This window comes from Chlorocebus sabaeus, chromosome 25 (assembly GCF_047675955.1).
Source record: "Chlorocebus sabaeus isolate Y175 chromosome 25, mChlSab1.0.hap1, whole genome shotgun sequence".
NCBI lineage: Eukaryota > Metazoa > Chordata > Mammalia > Primates > Cercopithecidae > Chlorocebus > Chlorocebus sabaeus.
In genome coordinates, this window is record NC_132928.1 from 55,393,492 (window position 1) to 55,417,488 (window position 23,997).

At 37.1% G+C, this 23,997-nt stretch overlaps 1 protein-coding gene across 5 annotated transcripts in view; it reads right to left on the reverse strand.

The window, feature by feature from the left end:
- The window catches only part of RABGAP1L (RAB GTPase activating protein 1 like), a 795,491-nt gene that overhangs the window by 633,495 nt on the left and 137,999 nt on the right, over positions 1-23,997 (reverse strand). For all 5 annotated transcript variants that reach the window (XM_037986171.2, XM_073011765.1, XM_073011766.1 and 2 more), the window contains one exon: positions 19,360-19,501. In XM_037986171.2, the coding sequence (XP_037842099.1) occupies positions 19,360-19,501 (142 nt within the window). The remainder of the gene's footprint in view (positions 1-19,359; positions 19,502-23,997) is intronic.

The window sequence follows — 23,997 nt, forward strand, 5'->3', positions numbered from 1 at the left end:
CTGGCAAACCGGATTCAGCAGCACATCAAAAAGCTTATCCACCATGATCAAGTGGGCTTCATCCCTGGGATGCAAGGCTGGTTCAACATTCGCAAATCAATAAACATAATCCAGCATATAAACAGAACCAAAGACAAGAACCACATCATTATCTCAATAGATGCAGAAAAGGCTTTTGACAAAATTCAACAGCCCTTCATGCTAAAAACGGTCAATAAATTCGGTATTGATGGAACGTACCTCAAAATAATAAGAGCTATTTATGACAAACCCACAGCCAATATCATACTGAATGGGCAAAAACTGGAAAAATTCCCTTTGAAAACTGGCACAAGACAGGGATGCCCTCTCTCACCACTCCTATTCAACATAGTGTTGGAAGTTCTGGCTAGGGCAATCAGGCAAGAGAAAGAAATCAAGGGGATTCAGTTGGGAAAGGAAGAAGTCAAATTGTCCCTGTTTGCAGACGACATGATTGTATATTTAGAAAACCCCATTGTCTCAGCCCAAAATCTCCTTAAGCTGATCAGCAACTTCAGCAAAGTCTCAGGATACAAAATTAATGTGCAAAAATCACAAGCATTCTTATACACCAGTGACAGTCAAACAGAGAGCCAAATCAGGAATGAACTTCCATTCACAATTGCTTCAAAGAGAATAAAATACCTAGGAATCCAACTTACAAGGGATGTAAAGGACCTCTTCAAGGAGAACTACAAACCACTGCTCAGTGAAATAAAAGAGGACACAAACAAATGGAAGAACATACCATGCTCATGGATAGGAAGAATCAATATCGTGAAAATGGCCATACTGCCCAAGGTAATTTATAGATTCAATGCCATCCCCATCAAGCTACCAATGAGCTCCTTCACAGAATTGGAAAAAACTGCTTTAAAGTTCATATGGAACCAAAAAAGAGCCCGCATCTCCAAGACAATCCTAAGTCAAAAGAACAAAGCTGGAGGCATCACGCTACCTGACTTCAAACTATACTACAAGGCTACAGTAACCAAAACAGCATGGTACTGGTACCAAAACAGAGATATAGACCAATGGAACAGAACAGAGTCCTCAGAAATAATACCACACATCTACAGCCATCTGATCTTTGACAAACCTGAGAGAAACAAGAAATGGGGAAAGGATTCCCTATTTAATAAATGGTGCTGGGAAAACTGGCTAGCCATAAGTAGAAAGCTGAAACTGGATCCTTTCCTTACTCCTTATACGAAAATTAATTCAAGATGGATTAGAGACTTAAATGTTAGACCTAATACCATAAAAATCCTAGAGGAAAACCTAGGTAGTACCATTCAGGACATAGGCATGGGCAAAGACTTCATGTCTAAAACACCAAAAGCAACGGCAACAAAAGCCAAAATTGACAAATGGGATCTCATTAAACTAAAGAGCTTCTGCACAGCAAAAGAAACTACCATCAGAGTGAACAGGCAACCTACAGAATGGGAGAAAATTTTTGCAATCTACTCATCTGACAAAGGGCTAATATCTAGAACCTACAAAGAACTCAAACAAATTTACAAGAAAAAAACAAACAACCCCATCAAAAAGTGGGCAAAGGATATGAACAGACATTTCTCAAAAGAAGACATTCATACAGCCAACAGACACATGAAAAAATGCTCATCATCACTGGCCATCAGAGAAATGCAAATCAAAACCACAATGAGATACCATCTCACACCAGTTAGAATGGCGATCATTCAAAAGTCAGGAAACAACAGGTGCTGGAGAGGATGTGGAGAAATAGGAACACTTTTACACTGTTGGTGGGAGTGTAAACTAGTTCAACCATTATGGAAAACAGTATGGCGATTCCTCAAGGATCTAGAACTAGATGTACCATATGACCCAGCCATCCCATTACTGGGTATATACCCAAAGGATTATAAATTATGCTGCTATAAAGACACATGCACACGTATGTTTATTGCAGCACTATTCACAATAGCAAAGACTTGGAATCAACCCAAATGTCCATCAGTGACAGATTGGATTAAGAAAATGTGGCACATATACACCATGGAATACTATGCAGCCATAAAAAAGGTTGAGTTTGTGTCCTTTGTAGGGACATGGATGCAGCTGGAAACCATCATTCTCAGCAAACTATCACAAGAACAGAAAACCAAACACCGCATGTTCTCACTCATAGGCGGGAACTGAACAATGAGATCACTTGGACTCGGGAAGGGGAACATCACACACCGGGGCCTATCATGGGGAGGGGGGAGGGGGGGAGGGATTGCATTGGGAGTTATACCTGATGTAAATGACGAGTTGATGGGTGCAGCACACCAACATGGCACAAGTATACATATGTAGCAAACCTGCACGTTGTGCACATGTACCCTACAACTTGAAGTTTAATAATAATAAATAAATTAAAAAAAAAAAAAAAAAGTCTGCAATTTCAGACAGATCCAGAATATTAAGAATATATAAGATCTAGAATGTCTCATCTGGAAAGGGAACACTAAAAATACTATCTTTTAAGCAATTAAGAGTGAACTTATATAGATTCAGTGATTTAAAGAAGAGTATCTTTATTTTGTTTATCATGAAAAATCATGGTGAGATTCACATAGATTTGAATTCTGTATATTATCCCTATGATCTCAAACTATTTACTTACATTTTTTGAATCTTATTCCTTATATGTAATATGCAGATTATAATAGTTATTTCTCAGGGCTAAAATGAGTAAAATATAAATCTAGGTATATTAAGTATCTAATATATATGCCACAAAACAGATACTTAAACCATGTCAGTTATCTTCTTCAAACATAGTAGGACAGAAGTGATAACTGTTTTTCACTAAATTAGAGCAAAAGGCCGAATTATATGATACTGAAGTGTATAATATATTCTTATTCAGTAGCACCTGTCATTTTATTAATTTTATTCTCTCTCAATTCTAGTTCCATGTATTTTTCATTTCTAAAGAAAATGGCATTTTTGTATGACATTACCTGAAATCTTGTTTTCAAATAACTTTCTGGTAGATGCTTATCACACCTATTTATTCTTTTCCTTGAGCACACAGCTCAATTACATTCCCGAGTTGCCCCTGTGGTTCTTGCTTAGCAGAAAATAATGTGCACAGCTTCTAGATCTGCCCCAAAAATCTCCTGCATGTGATCTCTTCTCTTTACCCATTCATGTCAGCTGAGATAGAAATGACCCATCAGTGTTCCTGGAAGTCTTCCACAGAATACAGTAGAATTGCACAATGTAAATAAGGGCTTAACTCTGTGACCTACAGAATACTGTGTAAGTAATACTGTATGATTCCAAGGCTAGGAAATATAAGGCACTGAAACTTCTGCCTTGGTCTCCTGGGTTGCTCTCTCTGGCAGAAGCTAGACATTATATCGTAAGGACAACCAATAGCCTCTCTGAAGAAACTTACGTAAAGAGAAACTGATGTTACTTTCCAACAACCAGCATCATTTTGACTGCTATATGTGTGAGTCCTTTTGGAAATTCTTGCCCCACCCAGTGAAGAGTTCAGGTGACCACATGCCCAGACAGTATCTGATTCTTCATGAGAAACTCTTAGCCAGAATTGCCCAGACAAGCCACTCCTTAATTCCTAACCTGCAGAAACCATAAAATAAATGTTTTCTGTTTTTTAAGCCAAAAAACTACCTGCAATTACACATAAAAACAAATAGATAACAGACCTATATGTAAAACCTAAACTATAAAACATCTAAAGGAGCAAAGGAAAAAAATCTTTGTGACATTGAGTTAGGCAAGGGTTTATTAGACAGAACACAAAAGATATAAATCATAAAGGAAAGAAATTGACAAATTAGACTTCATAAAATTAAACTTCCTCTTCAAAAGACATTTTTCAGAAAATGAAAACAAATAACAGAATGAAAGAAATATGTGCAAAACACATCGTAAAAAAATTTTGTCTAATATATATAAACAACTCTCATAAATCAGTAAGACAAGTAACAGAATCTACGAATGAGCTACATATTCTAACAGACACTTGACCAAGAAGATATGCAAATGGTAAATAATCACATGAAAAGATACACAAAAACATGAGTCATTAGGGAAATGCAAATTAATACCACAATATACCACAACACACACACACTAGAATAGCTAAATTTTTTTAAACTAGTAAGGCCAAATGCTAACAAGGGTACAGAGCAACTGATTCATCTATTGCTGGTAAGGATGGAAAAGTAGCTTGGTAATTTCGACCCAGTGAACCTATTCGTAGGTATTTTTCCAAGTGAAATGGAAGCATATATTTGCTAAAAAAAAAAGTAATCAAATTCATTATTCATGGTAGCCAGTAGCCAGAAACAACCGAAATATCTATTAACTCATGACTAAACAAACTGTAGCATATCTATATAATAGATTGCTACTCAGCAATAAAAGGGAACCAACTGCTAACACAATGTAGATAAATCTAAAAGGCATTATGCTATGTAAAGCCAGATACAAAAGACTATGTACTAAGTGATTCCATTTATATAAAATTGAAGAAAAGGTAAAACTATAATGACAGAAAATAGATCACTGGTTGCCAGGAACCACAAGTGAGGGGAAAGGATGAGTAATAAAGGGCATAAGAGAAAGTTGCTGGGGTGATGAAAATGTTTCATATCATAATTCTGGTGGTGATTATATGGATGTATAACACTTCTCAAACTCGGTGAACTACACACTCAAAATACGTTCATTCTAGTGTATATAATTTATGCCTTCATACTGTTTATTTTCAATAGTTCTGTATCAAAACCCACATCAAAATTTTTAGACTAAAATCAGTCAAATGTCCTGTTTTTGAAGAGTGAGCAAGCTGAAGGCAGGAACTTCAACTGGTGGTTCATATATTAAAGATGCAAAAACATAGTGATCCAAGATTTTTATTTAGGGAACAGATGAAGCAAAATGGCAAGGCATGAGAAAGTAGAGAGTGCAAAATAAATAACCACAGAGGAACCCTCCAAAATCAATAATTACTCTATCACATCAACAGCTAAAGAAGAAAAATCCTAAGATCATATCAATAAAAGCAATTAACAAAATCCAATACTTATTCATGATAAAAAAAAACTCCCAGCAGACTAAGAATAGAAAAGAACTTCCTCACTTTGATAAAGAACACCTACAAAGACCTACAACTAACATCTTAATAGTAAGAAACTAGATGCTTTTCTGCTAAGATCAGGAAAAGAACAAGAATGTTCCCCTCTCACCATTCCTATTAAGCACTATACAGGAAGTCCTAGTAAATGCAATAAGACACTTAGAAAATAAAATGAAAGCTATGCAGATTGAGAAGGAGGAAATAAAACTGTCTTTATCTCAGGTGACATAATGATGTATGCAGAAATTTCCAAAGATTTGATAAAACAAACAAAAGCTTCCTAGAATTAATAACCAAGAATAGTAAGGTTACCTGTATACAAAATCAATATACAAGAAGTCAACTGCCTTTCTACATACCACAAATAAGCCATTGAAATTTTAAATTTAAAACTCAGTATCATTCATATTACTAACAAGAAGTACTTAAAATTAATCCAATAAAATATGTACATGATCTATGAGGAAAACTATAAAACTGATGGAAAAAAATCAAAGAATATCATGTCACCAGATCTGTCTTACAAGAAATGCTAGAGAGAGTTCTTCAACCTGAAAGTAAAGAATGCTAATTAGTAAGAAAAACATTTGAAAGTGTAAAACATACTGATCTAAAAGTATAAAAGTTTCTGATAAAAGTACAAATATGTAAATATGTAAAATATATAAAATATGCAAATACTGTAATGGCAGTATGTAAATCACTTACATCTTCAGTATGAAGGTTAAAAGACAAAACTATTAAAAACAATAATAGCTATAATAATTTTTTAAAGAATACACAGGCTAAAAACATATAGATTGTAGTATCAAAAATTGTAAATATGGGAAGGAGAGATGAAGTATAAAGCTTTTTTAATGCAGTTAGTTAAGCTGTTGTCAGGTTAAAATAGCCTTTATAAGATGTTTTTCATAAGCCTCATGGTAATTATAATGCAAAAGTATAGCAAATACATAAAAGATAAAAAGTAAAGAAACAAAGTGTGTCATTACAAATATTATTAATCACAAAGGAAGACTGAAAGAGAGTAAGACAGGAACAAAAAGGAAGGAAGGAAGGCAGGAAGGAAGGAAGGAAGGGAGGGAGGGAGGGAGGGAAGGAGGGAGGGAGGAAGGGAGACAGACAGACAGGCAGGCAGGCAATCACCAAATGGCAGTAGAAAGTCGTTATCTAAAGATAAATATCTTGAATATAAATGGATTGAGTTTTTCAATCAAAAGACATAGAGTGGCTGAATGGAAGAAAAACAAAGCAAAACAGAAACACAACACCCCAATTATAGCTCCCTACAAGAGACTCGCTTTACCTGTAAGGAGAAAAGTTTACCTGAAACTCACCTAAGACTCACTTTACCTAAAAATGAAGTGAAGAAAAAAGTTATTCCATGCAAATAAAAACCAAAGCAGAGCAGGAGTAGCTATATTTATATCAGACAACACAGACTTTAAGTTCAAAAGTGTAAAAAGAGACAAGGGGAGAGGCAGGCAGAGAAAGATAGGGAATAGAAAGCTCCACCAATTGTCCCCTATGCAAGAACATCAATTTAACAACTATCTACACAGAAAAAAAAAAAAAAAAAAAACCTTCGTAAGAACCAAAACTCAAGTGAGCACTCATAGTCCTGATTTTAACTTCTTATTGCTGAAAGAGGCACTGAAGAGATAGAAAAAAAAAAACAGTCCTGAATTGCCAATACCACCCCTCTACAACCCCTGGCATCAGTGACACGGTGGGGTGAACATCTCTGGGCACAGGGGGAGGGAGAACACAGCAATTGTGGGGCACTGAACTTAGTGCTGTCCTGTTAGAGGAGATAGCAAAACCTGACCAAACTCTTGCTGATAACCGCCCATGGAGGGAGCCTTTAAACCAGCCCTGGCCAAAGGGAAATCCCTGATCCCAGCAGTACAAATTTGAGTTCCTGCAAACCTTGCCACCAAGGGCTACAGTGCTATGTACAAGTAAATGTGAAAGGCAGTCTAGACCATAAGGACTGCAACTCTTAGGCTAGTCCTAGTGATGAACTAGGCTCAGAGACAGTGGACTGGGGGGAAACATGACATACTGAGATATCATCTGGGGCAGCCAAGGGAGTGCTAGTATCACCCCTCCCCTAACTCCAATCTGCATAGCTCACGGCTCCAAAAGACACCCTTCCTTCCACTGGAGGAGAGGAGAGGAAGAGTAGGGAAGACTTTGTCTTACATCTTGGATACCAGCTCTGCCAAAGCAAGATAGGGCACCATAAGAATCATGAGGTCCCCATTCCAGGCCGTAGCTCCCAGACAACATTTCTAGACACACCATAAGCCAAAAGGGAACCCACTGCCTTGAAGGAAAAAACCCAATCCCAGCAGCGTTCATCACCTGCTATCCGAAGAGCCTTGGACGTGAAATAACCAGCAGTGATACCCAGGTACTACATCAAGGGCCTTGGCTGAGCCTCTGAGACTTGCTGGCTTCAGGTAAAACTCAGCACATTACTAGCTGTAGTGGCTACAGGGCAAAACTCCTTCTACTGGAGAAAAACAGAGGAAAAAGTAAAGGGGACTTTGTCTTGCACCTTAGGTTCTAGCATGGCCACAGGGAAGTAAAGCACTAAGTGGGCTCTTGTAGTCCCTGATTCCAGAACTTGACTCTTGGATAGCACTTCTGAACCTGCCCTGGCCAAATGGGGAGCCCACTGCCCTGAAGGCTGAGTCGTAGGCCAGGAAGCATTCACCACAAGCTGACTGCAGAGCCCTTGGACCTTAAAGGAACATTATGGCACTCTGGCAGTACTCCTCATAGCCTGGGTGGGTGGTGGCTATGGGGTGAGGTTCCTCTGCCTTTGGAAAGTGGAGAGAACAGTGGGAAGGACTGTGTCTTCTGGTTCGACTGCTAGGTCAGGGACAGTATGACAGAACAAGAGGTAGAATTCTTAGGTCCCTGACTCCTGGATGGCACCGCTGAACCTCCAACCCCGGGGTCTGAGGGACTTCCCCACCCTAAAGGGAAGGACACAGGCATGGCTGGCTTTGCCACCTGCTGATGGTAGAGCTCCAGAGCCTCAGTGAACATAGGCAACAGCCAGGGAGTGGTGACAGCTGGCCTTGGGCAAGACCCAGTGCTGTGCTGGCTCCAGGTCTGACTCAGTGTAGTCATAGTTGTGACAGCCACAGGGGTAACTGTGTCATTCAATCCCCAGATTAAGGTGGCTCAGGACAAAGACAGAGAGACTGTTTGTTTGGGAGAAACTAAGAAAAGAGAAGAAGAGTCTCTGCATGGTAATCCAGAGAATTCTCCCAGATCTTATCCAAGACCATCAAGGCAGTATCTCTATGAGTCTGCAAGAACCACAGCATTACTGAGCTTGAGGAGCTAGCCCCTAAAGTAGACACAGCTTAGATCATAACACCCAAGTCCTTTCAAATATCTGAAAAGCATTCCCAAGAAGGACAGGTACTAATAAGCCCAGACAGTGAAAACTACAATAAATACCTAACTCTTTGATGCTCAGACACTGAAAAACATCTACTAGCATCAACACCATCCAGGAAAACATGACCTCACCAAATGAACTCAGTAAGACACCAGGGACCACTCCTGAAGAAACAGAGATATGTGAAACTTCAGAAAGAGAATTCAAAATAGCTGTGTTGAGAAAAATCAAAGAAATTCAAGATAACACAAAGAAGGAATTCACAAATCTATCATAGAAATATAACAGAGATTGAAATATTTTTTTTAATTAAGCAGAAATGCTGGAGCTGAAAAATGCAACTGGAGCCAAGGAACAGATCAGAGTCGTTTAACAGCAAAACTGATGAGGCAGAAGAAAGAATTAGTGAGCCTAAAGGCAGGTTATATGAAAATACAGTCAGAGAAGCCAAAAAGAAAAAGAATAAGAAACAATGAAGCATGGCTACAGGATCTAAAAAAAAGTATCAAAGGTGCAAATCTAAGTGTTATTGGCCTTAAAGAGGAGGTAGAGAAAGAGATAGGGTAGAAAGTTTATTGAAATCGATTCCTAAACCTAGAGAAAGATACTAATATTCAAGTACAAGAAGGTTATAGAACACCAAGCACATTTAACCCAAAGAAGACTATGTCAAGGCATTTGATAATCAAACTCCCAACGGCTAAAGATAAAGAAAAGATCTTGCAGCCTGGGCAACATGGCAAAACCATGTCTCAAAAAAAAAGGCAAGAAATGAAATCATAGCAACAGCGAAAATCATCTTCACTAAAGAAAGACAGGAAGGAAAGAAAAGAAGACCAGAAAACAAATTGCAAAATGGCAGAAGTACATCTTCACTTAGAAATAATGACAATGAATGTAAATAGACTAAACTCTCCAATCAAAAGACACAGACTGGCTGAATGAATGAAAAAGCAAAACCCATTCATCTGTTGCCTACAAGAAATAAACTTCACCTACAAGGACACATATAGACCAAAAATAAAGAGAAGGAAAAAGACATTCCATGCCAACTGAAACAAACAAACAAACAAAAAAGAGCAGGAATAGCTATTCTTATAGTGAAAAAATAGATTTCAAGACAGAAAACTATGAGAGACAAAGAAAGCTGCCATATAATGAGAAAGGGATCAATTCAGCAAGGAAATACAACAATTTTAAATATATCTGCCCTCAACACTGGAACACCAAGATAAATAAAGCAAATATCATTAGAGCTAAAGAGAAAGATAAACCCCAACACGATAATACTTGAAGACTTCAACCCCCCACTGTGAGCACTGGACAGACCTTCTAGACAAAAAATCAACAAAGAAACATCACACTTAATCTGCACCATAGACCTAATGGACCTCATAGGTATTTACAGAATATTTCATCCCATGGCTGCAGAATACATATTACTTTCCTCAGAACACAGATGATTCTCAAGGACAGACCATGTTTTAGGTCACAAAACAAGTTTTAAAACATTCAAAAAAACTGAAATAATATCAAGCGTCTTCTCTGACCACAGTGGAATAAAACTAGAAATTGTTAAAAAGAGGAATTTTGGAAACTATATAAACACAGAGAAATTAAACAATATGCTCTTGAATGACCAGTGGGTCAATGAAGAAATTGAGAAGAAAATTGAAAAATTTCTTGAAATAAATGATTAAGGAAACACAACATACCAAAACCCAGCAAAAGCAGTACAAAGAGAGACCTTTATAGCTATAAATGTCTACATCAAAAAAGAGGAAAAACTTCAAATAAACATTCTAATGATGCATCTTAAAAAATTAGAAAAGCAGGAGCAAGCCAAACCCAAAATTAGTTGAAGGAAAGAGCTAATAAAGATCAGAGAAGAAATAAATTGAAACTTAAAAAAATGAACAATCAATGAAACAAACCACTGGTTTCTTGAAAAGTTCAGCATAATTGACAAAACTTTAGCCAGACTAAGAAAAAAAATCAAAAAGATACAGATAAATAAGATCAGAAATGAAAACAGAGACATTATCACTGAGATGCCAGAAATTCAAAGGGTCATTAATAATTACTATGAGCAACTGTATGCCAATGAATTGGAAAATCTAGAAGAATATAACAAATTCCTAGACACATAAAACCTACCAAGATTGAACCAGGAAGAAATCCAAGACCTGAATAGACTAATAACAAGTACTGAGATTAAAGCAATAATAAGAAGTCTCCCACTAAAGAAAAGCCCAGGAACCGATGACTTCACTGTTGAATTCTATCAAACATTTAAAGAACTAATACCAATCCAAATCGAACTACTGCAAAACAGAGGCAGAGGGAACTCTTCCAAATGTCCAGACTCGTTCTACAAGGCCAGTATTACCTTGATACCAAAACCAGGCAAACATACATCAAAAAAACAAACAAACAAACAAAAAAACAAAGAAGAAGAAAACTATAGGCCAATATCTCTGATAAATACTCATGCAAAAATCATCAGCAAACCGAATTCAACAATACATTAGAAAGATCATTCATCATGACCAATTGAGATTTATCCCTGTGATGCAAATCAATCAATGTGATACATCGTATCAACAGAATAAAGGAAAAAAACTATGGTCATTTGAATTGATACTGAAAAAGCATTTGATAAAATTCAACATTCTTTCATGATAAAAACCCTCAAAAAAAGCTTGAGATAGAAGGAACATACCTCAACATAATAAAAGCCATATATGACAGACCAACAGCTAGTATCATACTGAATGGAGAAAAACTGAAAGCCTTTCCCCTAAGATCTGGAACACAACCAGGATGCCCACTATCACCGCTGTTATTCAACATAGTACCAGAAGTCCTAGGTAGAGCAATCAGCACTGCCACCACTGTTAATCAACACAGTACTGCAAGTCTTAGCTAGAGCAATCAGACAAGACAAAGATATAAAGGATATCCAAATTGGAAAGAAAGAAGTCAAATTATCCTTGTTTGCAGATGATATAATCTTGTATTTGGAAAAACCTAAAAGCTCCACCACAAAACTATTAAAACTCATGAACAAATTCAGTAAAGTTGCAGGATACCAAATTACAACACAAAAATTGGTAGTATTTACATATGCCAATTGTCAACAATGTGGAAAAGAATTTTTAAAAATAATCCCATTTATGGCCAGGCGCGGTGGCTCACGCCTGTAATCCCAGCACTTTGGGAGGCCGAGGTGGGCGGATCACGAGGTCGGGAGATCAAGACCATCCTGGCTAACACAGTGAAACCCCGTCTCTCCTAAAAATACAAAAAATTAGCCAGACATGGTGGCAGGCGCCTTGTAGTCCCAGCTACCCAGGAGGCTGAGGCAGGAGAATGGCGTGAACCCGGGAGACGGAGCTTGCAGTGAGCCGAGATCGCACCACTGCACTCCAGCCTGGGTGACAGTGTGAGACTCCATCTCAAAAAATAATAATAATAATAATAATAATCCCATTTATAATGGCCATAAATTAAACTAAATACCTAGGAATGAGCTTACCTGAAGAAGTAAAAGATCTCTATAATGAAACCTATAAAACACTGATGAAAGAAATTGAAGTGGACACCAAAAATATGGAAAAATATCCCATGGATTGGAAGAATCAATATTGCTGAAATCTCCATATTACCCAAAGCAATCTACACATCCAATGCAATCCCTATCAAAAAACCAATGGCGTGCTTTGCAGAAACAGAAAAAACAATCCTAAAATTTATATGGAACCACAAAAGGCCTAGAATAACCAAAGCTATCTTAAGCAAACAGAAAAAAAAAAATTGAAGAATCACAACTGACTTCAAATTATACGACAGAGCTATAGTAACCAAAACAGCATGGAACGGGCATAAAAACAGACACATAGACCAATGGAACTGAAGAGAGAACCCAGAAATAAATCCATACATCTACAGTGAACTCATTTTTGACAAAGGTGCCAAAAACATACATTGGAGAAAGAACAGTCTCTTCAATAAATGGTGCTTGGAAAACTGAATATCCACATGCAGAGGGATGAAACTAGTCCCCTCTTACCATATACAAAAATCAAAACAAAATGGATTAAAGACTCAAGTATAAGACTTCAAACTATGAAACTACTACAAAAAAACACTGGGGAAAATCTCTAGGACATTGGTCTAGGCAAAAATTTCATGAGTAATACCCCACAAACACAGGCACCCAAAGCAAACATGAACAAATGAGATCATATCAAGTTAGAAAACTTCTGCACAGCAAAGGATACAATTAACAAAGTGAAGAGGTAACTCACAGAATGGGAGAAAATATTTGTAAACTACCTATCTGACAAAGGATTAATAACCAGAATATAAAAGGAACATCTCAAACAACTCTATAGGAAAAAAATCAAATAATCTGATTAAAACATGGGCAAAAGATCTGAATAGACATTTCTCAAGAAAAAAACACATAGAAAGGGCAAACAGGCATATGAAAAAGATGCTTAACATCTTTGATCATCAGGGAAATGCAAACCAAAACTGTAATGAGATATCATCTCACTCCAGTTAAAATAGCTTACATCCAAAAGGCAGGCAATCGCAAATGCTAGTGATGTAGAGAAAAAATAGCCCTTGTACACTGCTGGTGGAAATGTAAATTAGTACAACCACTAAGGAAAACAGTTTGGAGGTTCCTCAAAAAAAACTAAAAATTAAGCTACCATATGATCCAGCAATCCCACTGCTGGGTATATACCAACAAGAAAGGAAATCAGTGTAGCAAAGGGATATGTGTACTCCTGTGTTTGTTGCAACACTGTTTACAATAGCTAAGATTTGGAAGCAACCTAAGTGTCCATCAACAGATGAATGCATAAAGAAAATGTGGTACTTATATGCAACAAAGGACTATTCAACCACAAAAAAGAATAAGATCCAGTCATCTGTCAGCGGGGCACGGTGGCTCATGCCTGTAATCCCAGCACTTTGGGAGGCCGAGGTGGGTGGATCACCTGAGGTCAGGAGTTCAAGACAAGCCTGGCCAACATGGCGAAACCCTGTCTCTACTAAAATACAAAAAATTAGCCAGGCATGATGGTGGGCACATGTAATCCCAGCTACTCAGAACGCTGAGGCAGGAGAATCACTAGATCCAGGAGGTGGAGGTTGCAGTGAGCTGAGATCACACCACTGCACTCCAGCCTGGGCAACAAGAGTGAAACTCCATCTCAAAAACATAAAAATAAAAAAAGGATCCAGTCATTTGCAACAACATGGATTGGACTGGAGATCATTATGTTAAGTGAAGTAAGCCAGGCACAGAAAGACAAACATTGTATGCTATCACTTATTTGTTAGATCTAAAAATCAAAACAATTGAAGTCATGGACACAGAGAGTAGACGGATGATGATACGGTTAGGCTCTGCATCCCCCACCCAAATCTCATCTTGAATTGTAATCCCCAGTTGTTGAGGGACAGACCTGGTGGGAGGTGACTGAATCATGGGAAACTGAATCAGTTTCCCCCATACTATTCTCATGATAGTGAGTGAATTCTCATGAGATCTGATGGTTTTATAAGAGGGCTCTTCCCTTTTCTCTCTCTCTCTCTCTCGCCACCTTGTGAAGAAAGTACCTGCTTCCCCTTCTGCCATGATTGTAAATTTCCTGAGGCCTCCCCAGCCATGCAAAACTGTGAATCAAGTAAACTTCCTTTGTTTATAAATTACCCAATTTTGGGTAGTACCCTTACAGCAGTGTGAGAACAGACTAATACAGATGGCTACCAGAGGCTAGGAATAGTAGCGATGGGTTGGGAGGGGGAGGTGGGGATGGTTAATAGGTACAAAAAAAATTGAAAGAATGAGTAAGATCTAGTATTTGACAGCACAACAGGATGATTATAGTCAATAATAACTTAATTGTACAATTCAAAATAACTTAAAAAGTATAACTGGATTGTTTATAACTCAAAGGATAAATGCTTGAGAGAATAAATACTCCATTCTCCATGATGTGCTTATTTCACACTGCATGCCTTTACCAAAACACCTCATGTACCCCATAAATATATACACCTACTATGTGTCCACAAAAATTAAAATTAAAAAAATTTAAAGAAACAAAGAAGGTGATTATATAATAAAAGGTCAATTCAGCAAGAAACTATGATAATTGTAAATATATGCACTCAACATCAAAGTACCTATATATAAAGCAGATATTAATAGATCTGAAGAGACACATTCTGCAATACAAAAATAGTAAGAGATTTCAACAACCCACTTTCAGCAGTGGACAGATCATCCAGACAGAATTATCAATAAAGGAACATCAGACTTAAAGTACACTCTAGGCTAAATAATATATGAGACATTCCGTCTAACAACTGCACAATATACATTCTCCTCAACTGTATATGAAACATTCTCTAGAACAGATCATATGTTAGGCCACAAAACAAGTCTTAACAAATTTAAGAAGACTGAAATAGAATCAAGTATCTTTTTCAACCACAATAGTATAAAACTACAAATTAATAACAGAAAAAACTTTGGAAAATTCACAAATAATGGAAATTAAACAACATGCTCCTGAACACCAAGGAGACATTTCAACTGATACAACAGAAATACAAAGAATCATAAAATACTGTTATAGTTAATTATATTCAGTTAAACAACCTAAAAGGCATGAATAATTCCTTGACACATACAACATACCAAGATTAAATTATCAAGAAATAGAAAATCTGACCCAACCAATAATGAGTAATAACACTGAATCAATAATAAACAGTCTCCCAACAAAAAAAGAAAATCCAGGACCTGATGGCTCCATTGCTGAATTCTACCAAAGACTGAAAGATGAATTAATACCAACTGTTCTCAAACTTTTCCAAAAAATTCAAGAGAACAGAGTAATTCCAATCTCATTTTGTGAGGCCAGCATTACACTAATACCAAAGCCAGACACAGACAAGGACACTACAAAAACGGAAAACTACAGGCAAATATTTCTGAAGAACACAGATGCAAAAACCCTCAGCGGAACACTAGAAAACCAAACTCAACAGCACATTAAAAAGATTATTCATCATGATCAAGTGGGATTCATCCAGGAGATGCAAGAATGAGTTAACATATGCAAATGTGTAAATGTAATGTATCACATGAACAGTATGAAGGACAAAAATCATATGATAATTTCAACTGATACGGAAGAAACGTTTGACATTATTCAACATCCTTTCACAGGAAAAACTCTCAACACATTAAGTATAGAAGGGATGTACCTCAATAAAATAAGGCCATATATGACAAACCCACAGTTAACATTATACTCAATGGGGAAAGGTTAAAACTTTTCCTCTAAGATTCAGAACAAGACAAGGATGCCTACTCTTGCCGCTACTACTCAAAATAGTACTGAGCCCTGACCAAAGCAATTAGGAAGAGAAAGAAATAAAAGGTATACAAACTGGAGAAGAAATCAAATTGTCCTGGTTTGCAGATGACATGATCTTATTTATAGCAAACCCTAAAGACTCCATAAAAAAACTGTTAGCATTAATACGTAAATTCAGTAAAGTTGCAGGATACAAAAATCAATAGCATTCCTACAGAGTAACAGCAAACTATCTGAAAACTAATTTTTAAAATCCCATTTACAATAGCTACAAAAGATAAATACTTAGAAATAAATTTAACCCATGAGGTGAAAGATCTCTCCACTGAAAACTATAAAATATCGATGACAGAAATTTAAGATACAAGTAAATGGAGTGATATACTGTGTACATGAATTGGAAGAATTAATATGTTTAAAATGTCTATACTACTCAAAGCAATCTACAGATCACAATGCAATCCCTAACAAAATTCCAAAGACATTCTTCATAGTAATAGAAAAAAAAAAATCCTAAATTTTCATACAGAGCCAAAAGGATCCCAAATAGGTGAAGCAATCTTGAGCAAAAAGAACAAAGCTGGAAGCATTACACTATCTGACTTCAAAATCTACTGCAATGCTAAAGTAACCAAAACAACATGAGATCAGCATGAAAAATAGGCATATAGACCAATGGGATAAACAGAACAGAAATAATTCCATGTGTTTAGAGCCAACTGACATTCAACAAAGGTGCCAAGACCATACAATGGGGAAAGAACAGTCTCTTCAAATAAATGGTTTTGGAAAAACTGGATATCCACAACATGCAGAAGAATGAAATTAGAGATTAGATTTTTATCTCACACCACCATACATAAAAATAAACTAAAAATGGATTAAAGACTTAAACTACTAGAAGAAAACAAAGGGGACCAGCTCCATGACACTGGTTTGGGCAATGGTTTTTTGGATACAACCCCAAAAGCATAAGCAACAAAAGCAAAAATAGATAAATGGGATTACGTCAAACTAAAAAACATGTGCAAAACAAAAGAAACAATCAACAGTATGAAAGGGCAACCTACAGAATGGGAGAAAATATTTACAAATCACATATCTTATAACAGATATGCAATATATGTATATGTGTATATATGTATAGATATGTATATTGCCTGTATACATATATACATACATACATATATACATATATATATGTGAAATTCACACAACTCAATAGCAAAAAAAAAAAAAAATTCTCTAAAGGGACAGGGGACCTAAAAGACATTTCTCAAAAGAAGACATGCAAATGACTAACAGGTGTATGTAAAGGTACTCAACATCACTAATCATAAGGGAAATGGAAATCACAACCACAATGAGGTATCATCTCACACCTGTTAAAATGGCTATTATCAAAAAGCAAAAATAAGTGTTCCCAAGGATGTGGAGAAAAGGGAACCCCTGAACACTATTGGTAGAAATACAAATTGGTACAGCCATTATGAAAAACAGTATGGTGGTTCCTCAAAAAATTAAAAATTAAAAATAGCAATCCTACTACTGCATATATATCCAAAGGAAATAAAACCAGTATGTCAAAGAGACAGATGCACTCCCATGTGCACTGCAGCATTATTCACAATAGCCCAAATACGGAATCAACCAGTGTCCATTGAAAGATAAATGGATAAACAAAATGTGCTTTATCTAAATAATTATTATTCAGTCATAAAAAAGAATGAAATACTGGCACCTGCTACATCACGTATCAATGTAGATGAAACAAAATGCTCAAAAAACATTATGCTAAGTGAAAGAAGCCAGACACAAAAAGTCACATTTTGTATGATTCCATTTATATGAATTATGCAAAATAGGTAAAGCCACAGAGATAGAAAGCAGATTAGTGGCTGCCGGGGGAAGGGAAAGGGGAGAACAGGGAGTGACTGCTTAATGGGTATAATATTTCCTCTTGGATGACGAAAATGTTTAAGAACTAGATAGAGGTGATGACTGCCCAAAATTGTGAATGTACTAAAATGCCACTGAATTGTCCATGTTTAAATAGTTAATTTCATGTTATGTGAATTTTAACCTTAGTTTTAAAAGTGAATTGTTTTTACGTTTTAATCAACTGGCTAACTTGACAGAATAATGCCATAGTTACAAGTACAAATCTTAAAGTCAGATAGCCTGGACTGAGATCTCAGCTTTGCCACTTTGAACTGAGTGAGCTTAGCAAGTAATTATGCTCTCTCTGTCTCAGTTTCTCATCCTTAAAACCAAGTTAATAAGAGTATTCACAGGATTGTAAGACTCAAATAAGGTAACATATTTGTAATACCTGGAATGTTCTTAGAATATAGTAAGCACTAAATAAATAATAGCTAAAAATAATTATGTTTATGACAATCAAAGAAAAAAATAGTTTCATACAGAAGAAAGACTGAGAATTCTAAGATGCTTTTTTCAACGGTAATAAAAATCAAGAAATTTACTATTAATAAACCATACCCTAGAAGCACATGATACAAGGTCTTAAAGTAAACATCTGTCATTTAGTTCTAGTTTCTATAAAAAGAGTATTGAGCACAGAGCCAAATGATGTGTGCCTTTTGTGAGGTCAGTTATCTCTCAGCAGCAACCAAGTAGCAAATAGAGCAGATACCCCACTATTTCCAAAAAAAGTAGTGGTAAGGGGTGCAGCAACAACAAAAAACAAGAACTGAATAATGTCAAATGAGAAATAGGACATGACGTAACAAACATAAAAATTCTAAAATCACATGAGATCATTTGAAACTTCTCATTAGACACTTCAAAAATAATTGAGACCAGGTGCAGTGGCTCATGCCTGTAATTCCAGAACTTTGGGAGGCTGAGGTGGGCAGATTACTTGAGGTCAGGAGTTTGAGACAAGCCCGGCCAACACGGCGAAACCCTGTCTCTACTAAAAATACAAAAAAATTAGCCAAGCGTGGTGGCACACACCTGTATCCAGCTACTCAAGAGGCTGAGGCAGGAGAATTGTTTGAACCCGGGAGGCAGAGGTTGCAGTGAGCCAAGGTTTTCCACTGCACTCCAACCTGGGTGACAGGGGAGACTTCATCTCAAAAAAATACAAAATAAAAATAATTGAAATAAAATAGAAAACAACAACAGCCAAGTGATGCTGTCAAATTTAAATAGTTGCATAAGTGGCACTGGGGACTATGCAACTTAGGAACCAAATGAACCAAATTCTTTTCTGCATCTTGTAGAATCTAGCCTAAGGGTAACAGAGGTTAGGAATAACCTCCACTTCTCCCCGCAACACACACACCTCCTTTGAAGATTGTAAGTAAAGCAGCTATACAGACAGAAGAAACTGAGTAAGTCCAACTTCTTACCCTCTTCTGCTTCATCATCCTGGGGTGACATTGGACCCCCTCCACTAGTAGGAGTGACTGGTTCCTCCTTGTCAGACTCTCGCTGTAGACTCACCACCTCATATATTGCATCTCCAGCATTGGTGTGGCCTTTTCCCTCAGACTGAGAAAAATATAACAGTATATTTAAGTATTAGAAATTTGAAGGAAACACTGGCAGATAGTATTGAAAGATATTATTTTAAATAGTTCATTCAAAAGAGCTGCAGTGAAGAATGGCATGTTGTGTTTGATCTCCAGCATGTCTGAGATTCTGAAAACTTTTAAGGTGCATTGTCCTTCACAGGATATTCTAAATTTATGTTCCTCTAGTATTATTTTTAACTAATACAATGAAACCTACTCGTTATTTTTGGAGAGCTCAATTTCTTTTCATCAGAAAAACCTGAGACACCACAGGTTCTAGGACAGACAGATAAGCAAGTGATGCTAGACTCTTAACTGGCTACGTTACACAAAACTAAAGTATATAGCTCAAAGAATTTTTACAACTGTATACAGTTGGGCAACCACACCCATACCAATATGCCTTCCTGTATTATACCCATCCCTGATAGGTAGCCACAGATATAGTTGTTATATTTTTTGTTAAAGATATATTTGTTATATGCATAAAAATATATATGTGGGTTACATATAAAAGTATGGATTTAATTTGCTAATCAAATTATAAATTATATATATTAGCAAATCAAATCCAGTTTTATACATATACATAAAACAATTTCAAATAAATATTTATTCAAATATATTTCAAATCAAATACATACAAATCAAATTACAAATTTTATACATACATACATACAAAATACATCACAACCAATAGGATTTAGTTGGGGAATGCCAAGCTGGTTCAACACTGGAAAAATCAATCAGCATAATCTACTATAGTAATAGACTAAAGAAGAAAGACCATATGTTCATGTCAATTAATGTCATATCAAAATAAAGGGCATTTGAGAAAATTCAGCATTCATTCATGTCAAAACTGTTTAGTAAACAAGTAATACAAGGATGCTTCCTCAACCTGATAAAGAGTATCTAAGAAAAATATACAAGTAACACTACGTTTAAAGGTGAAAGGCTGAATAATTTCCCCCTGAGATGGAGGAAAAAGGAAGAATGTCCACTGTCACCACTCTCATTCAACAGCCCATGGAAGTCCTGTCCAGTGCATTACAGCAAGAAAAAGTATACAGATTGGAAAAAAAACTGTTCTTATTTACAAACAATGTAACTGTCTTTCTCAGAAGTTGACAAACGTTTTGTATAAACAATTCAACTCTGCTGTTGTAGTACAAAATTCTACAATACTGGAAAATATTTCATCTGCACTTAAGTTTCCTATACAAGCAGAATCTGAACTACTTTGATCTCATATAGAATCTAAATATTGCACCTAAAAACTGAGTTTCAAATAAAGTATATTTTTATTTAAAAACACTATTTGTTCCCAATATTCACATATTTTAGATAACTAAAAAATCAATCTGTATTTGTAAAGAAAATTGTCTGATTCATATTAGCATTCATTACAGCTTAGCAACATGTAAACAGGAGCTCAATAAATGTGGGTTGGCTAAGTTACATTACAAAGATTCATCGCATTTATGCAAATAAACTCTAAAACCTTTTTCAATATGGCATGCCATTATCAACTATTAAATACAAAGTACAATATGCTGATATCTCTAAAAATTCTCTAAAGTTACAAGTCTCAACAGTGGCTGTAAATGAGGAAACCAGATCTGAGGCTTTTTATATTTCAAACACTAATGCTTAATCCTTAGGGCAGGATTTAGGAATCTGGATTTTTTTTTTAAGGGTCACAAGTTATTCTGATGCAAAGCTGAATTGAGAACTATTGCCTACAAGACCTGTTATTTTCAAAAAGAATGTCTACATAAAACACATAACAGAATCAAATATTCTCAGTAAGCTACAGATACATAAAATCACATGAAAAAAATACATTTCCAAGCAGCTTCTATTTACCTCTGCTGAGGTGACAGTAAAGATGCCAAAGGTAATCAGAAGCACTAAGCTAAAAAAAAAAAAAGTCCCCAACAGATTATTTTCTCACAACTTTAGAAGTACCCCACAACCTTGTTAATTTTCACCTTTCTGCAATTAGAATAGTTATTAATCAGTTACTTTTGGTTATTTACTGACTGATCATACTTTGATTTAAATAAGTTGAAACCAACATGCATCTTCAAATGGGAATTTTCCTTTTATGCTTTTTAACTCTAATAGTTGATTAAAAGTTTTGTCTCCAACTAAAAGGAATGTCAAGGCACTCAAAAGTAAAGAAGAGATTTGGAGGAGAGGGCAAGAAAACATTTGATATTTTAATATCAAACCCACACTTAGCACAGATCAAAAAAGTAGCTTACTTCCTTTATTGAAAGTCAAGTCATAGAAACTTCTGAGAACAGCTAAACTCCTGTCCTGACCTGGAGCCTATCCTTTTCTTATAGGCAAGCCTCTTCCCTCCAAACTATCTCTTGTCTGAAAACAAAAAACAGTAAGTTGGCATGTGGAAAACAGATTTGTCAAGAGAAAAGTTTCTGTTCCCCCTTAACTCTTCATTCAAGTACCATTTCATGTCTTTTTACCATTATAGCTCCTCTCAATTCATTCTAACTTTCCTTCCTCTAATTTCTTGAGACCTCTCTCTTTTCTGAATCCAAATTGTGTCCCAAACCAGACACAAAAAGCAAGTATTTAGAAAAATGCTCAGCACACAGAAAGTGCTACACAAGTGTTATTTCTTGTTATCGTTTTGTGCTGTTGATGTAACACTATGAGGCATGAGAGAGTCTAACCTATAGTACATACACAAGTAATATTCAGGAATAATGAACCAGCAAAAGTGGCTTTGTGTCCTAGTCTAGCACTACTCTGGAAATCCTGCAAAAATAATTACTATGGTAATAACAATAAGGATAGCAAGAATTCAATCCTAACAACAATCCAAGTTTGTCCATATCTTAGAACTTTTTCATTAGTTGTTCCTTTGAAAGGTCTTTCCCTGGATCTTTATATTGACAGTGGCAGGAGGCAGACAAATCCTAAGCAGAGAGGGGCAGGTCCCCAGTGGAACCCCACCTTCAATCCAAAAGACAGTTTAAAGCCTGAAAGCCAAGCTACAAGTCAAATCCGCAAACCGGACTGAGAATGGCTTCCCATTTGGCACACTTTCCTCTGATTGATCCCCAGCCTTCACCTATTTTATATATACCTATCCTTCCCTAATTGACTTTTTACACTGTTGTGCCCAACTTTGAGTAGTGCTTTTGTTTTAATCTTTTTGCATACTCACAAATCAATCAGCATACACGCCCCAATCTGAGCCCATAAAAGCCCCAGACCCAGCCACAATGGGACAGAAGCCACATGACTTTGGGTAGGGGACCACCCTTGCGTCCCCTCTCTGCTGAGATCTGTTTCGTTGCTCAATTAAATTCTCCACCTTCCTCACTCTTCTATTCTCAGCGTGATCCTATTCTTCTTGGACGTGGGACAAGAACTCAGGACCCACTGAAAGTGGGTACACAGAAGGCTGTAACATTGTGGCCCTCTGCCCTCTGCTGGCAGAGGGCAGCTGCCCCACACAACGGAAAGCAGCAGTGGGGCTGAGCCAGGCCTGCAGCCACAGGCCAAAGTGGGGCAAGGGTCTGAAAGAGCTGTTAACACATCACCATCCATTCCAGATGATGGCATGTTAACAGCTCTTTCAGCCCCTTGAGCTAATTAACATGCTGTAACACTCCCTCAGGGGCTTCGGAGTCATGGCACCCCTGCCTGGGTGCCACCACATTCCCCCATCTGGGCATCAGAGACCATCACAGGAGGGGTTTGAGAAACGCCTAGTCCAGCAACAAGACCTGCACAAAGCCTGCTTCTGTGCCGGCACTTGGAACAACTGGTCAGACCACATACTTGCTCGCTCACACCCCACCTCCAACCAGGGGTTGAACACACAGTCGCAATGACCATGGGATCCATGACAAACTGCAGGCCAGGCATGAACTGGCAGGCCAAGTGGATGGGGCATCTCCTGTGGTGAAACCAGGCCCAGCAAGGCCCAGACAGGGGCGTTATCAGCCAGAGGTCTCCGACTGGCAAAGTGACCAAGAAAAATCCTGCATCACTATGGTGAGTTCCTTCTTGTCATTCAGTTCTCAGACATTCATTCATTCATTCATTCATTCATTCATTCATTCATTGGAGATGGAGTCTCGCTCTGTCGCCCAGGCTGGAGTGCAGTGGTGCCATCTTGGCTCACTGCAACCTCTTCCTCCCAGGTTCAAGCAATTCTCTGCCTCAACCTCCCGAGTAGCTGGGATTACAGGCGCCCAGCACCATGCCCAGCTAATTTTTGTATTTTTAGTAGAGATAGGGTTTCACCTACCTTGGCCTCCCAAAGTGCTAGGAATACAGGCATAAGCCACCAGGCCTGGCTTCAAGTGTTTTAAAGCTTGAACATTTCACAGCCTTCCCAAAATCAAACTTCAGTTGCAAAACCGTGTTCCTTGGCACTTTGCTTTTTTTTTTTTTTTTGAGGCAGAGTTTCGCTCTTGTTGCCCAGGCTAG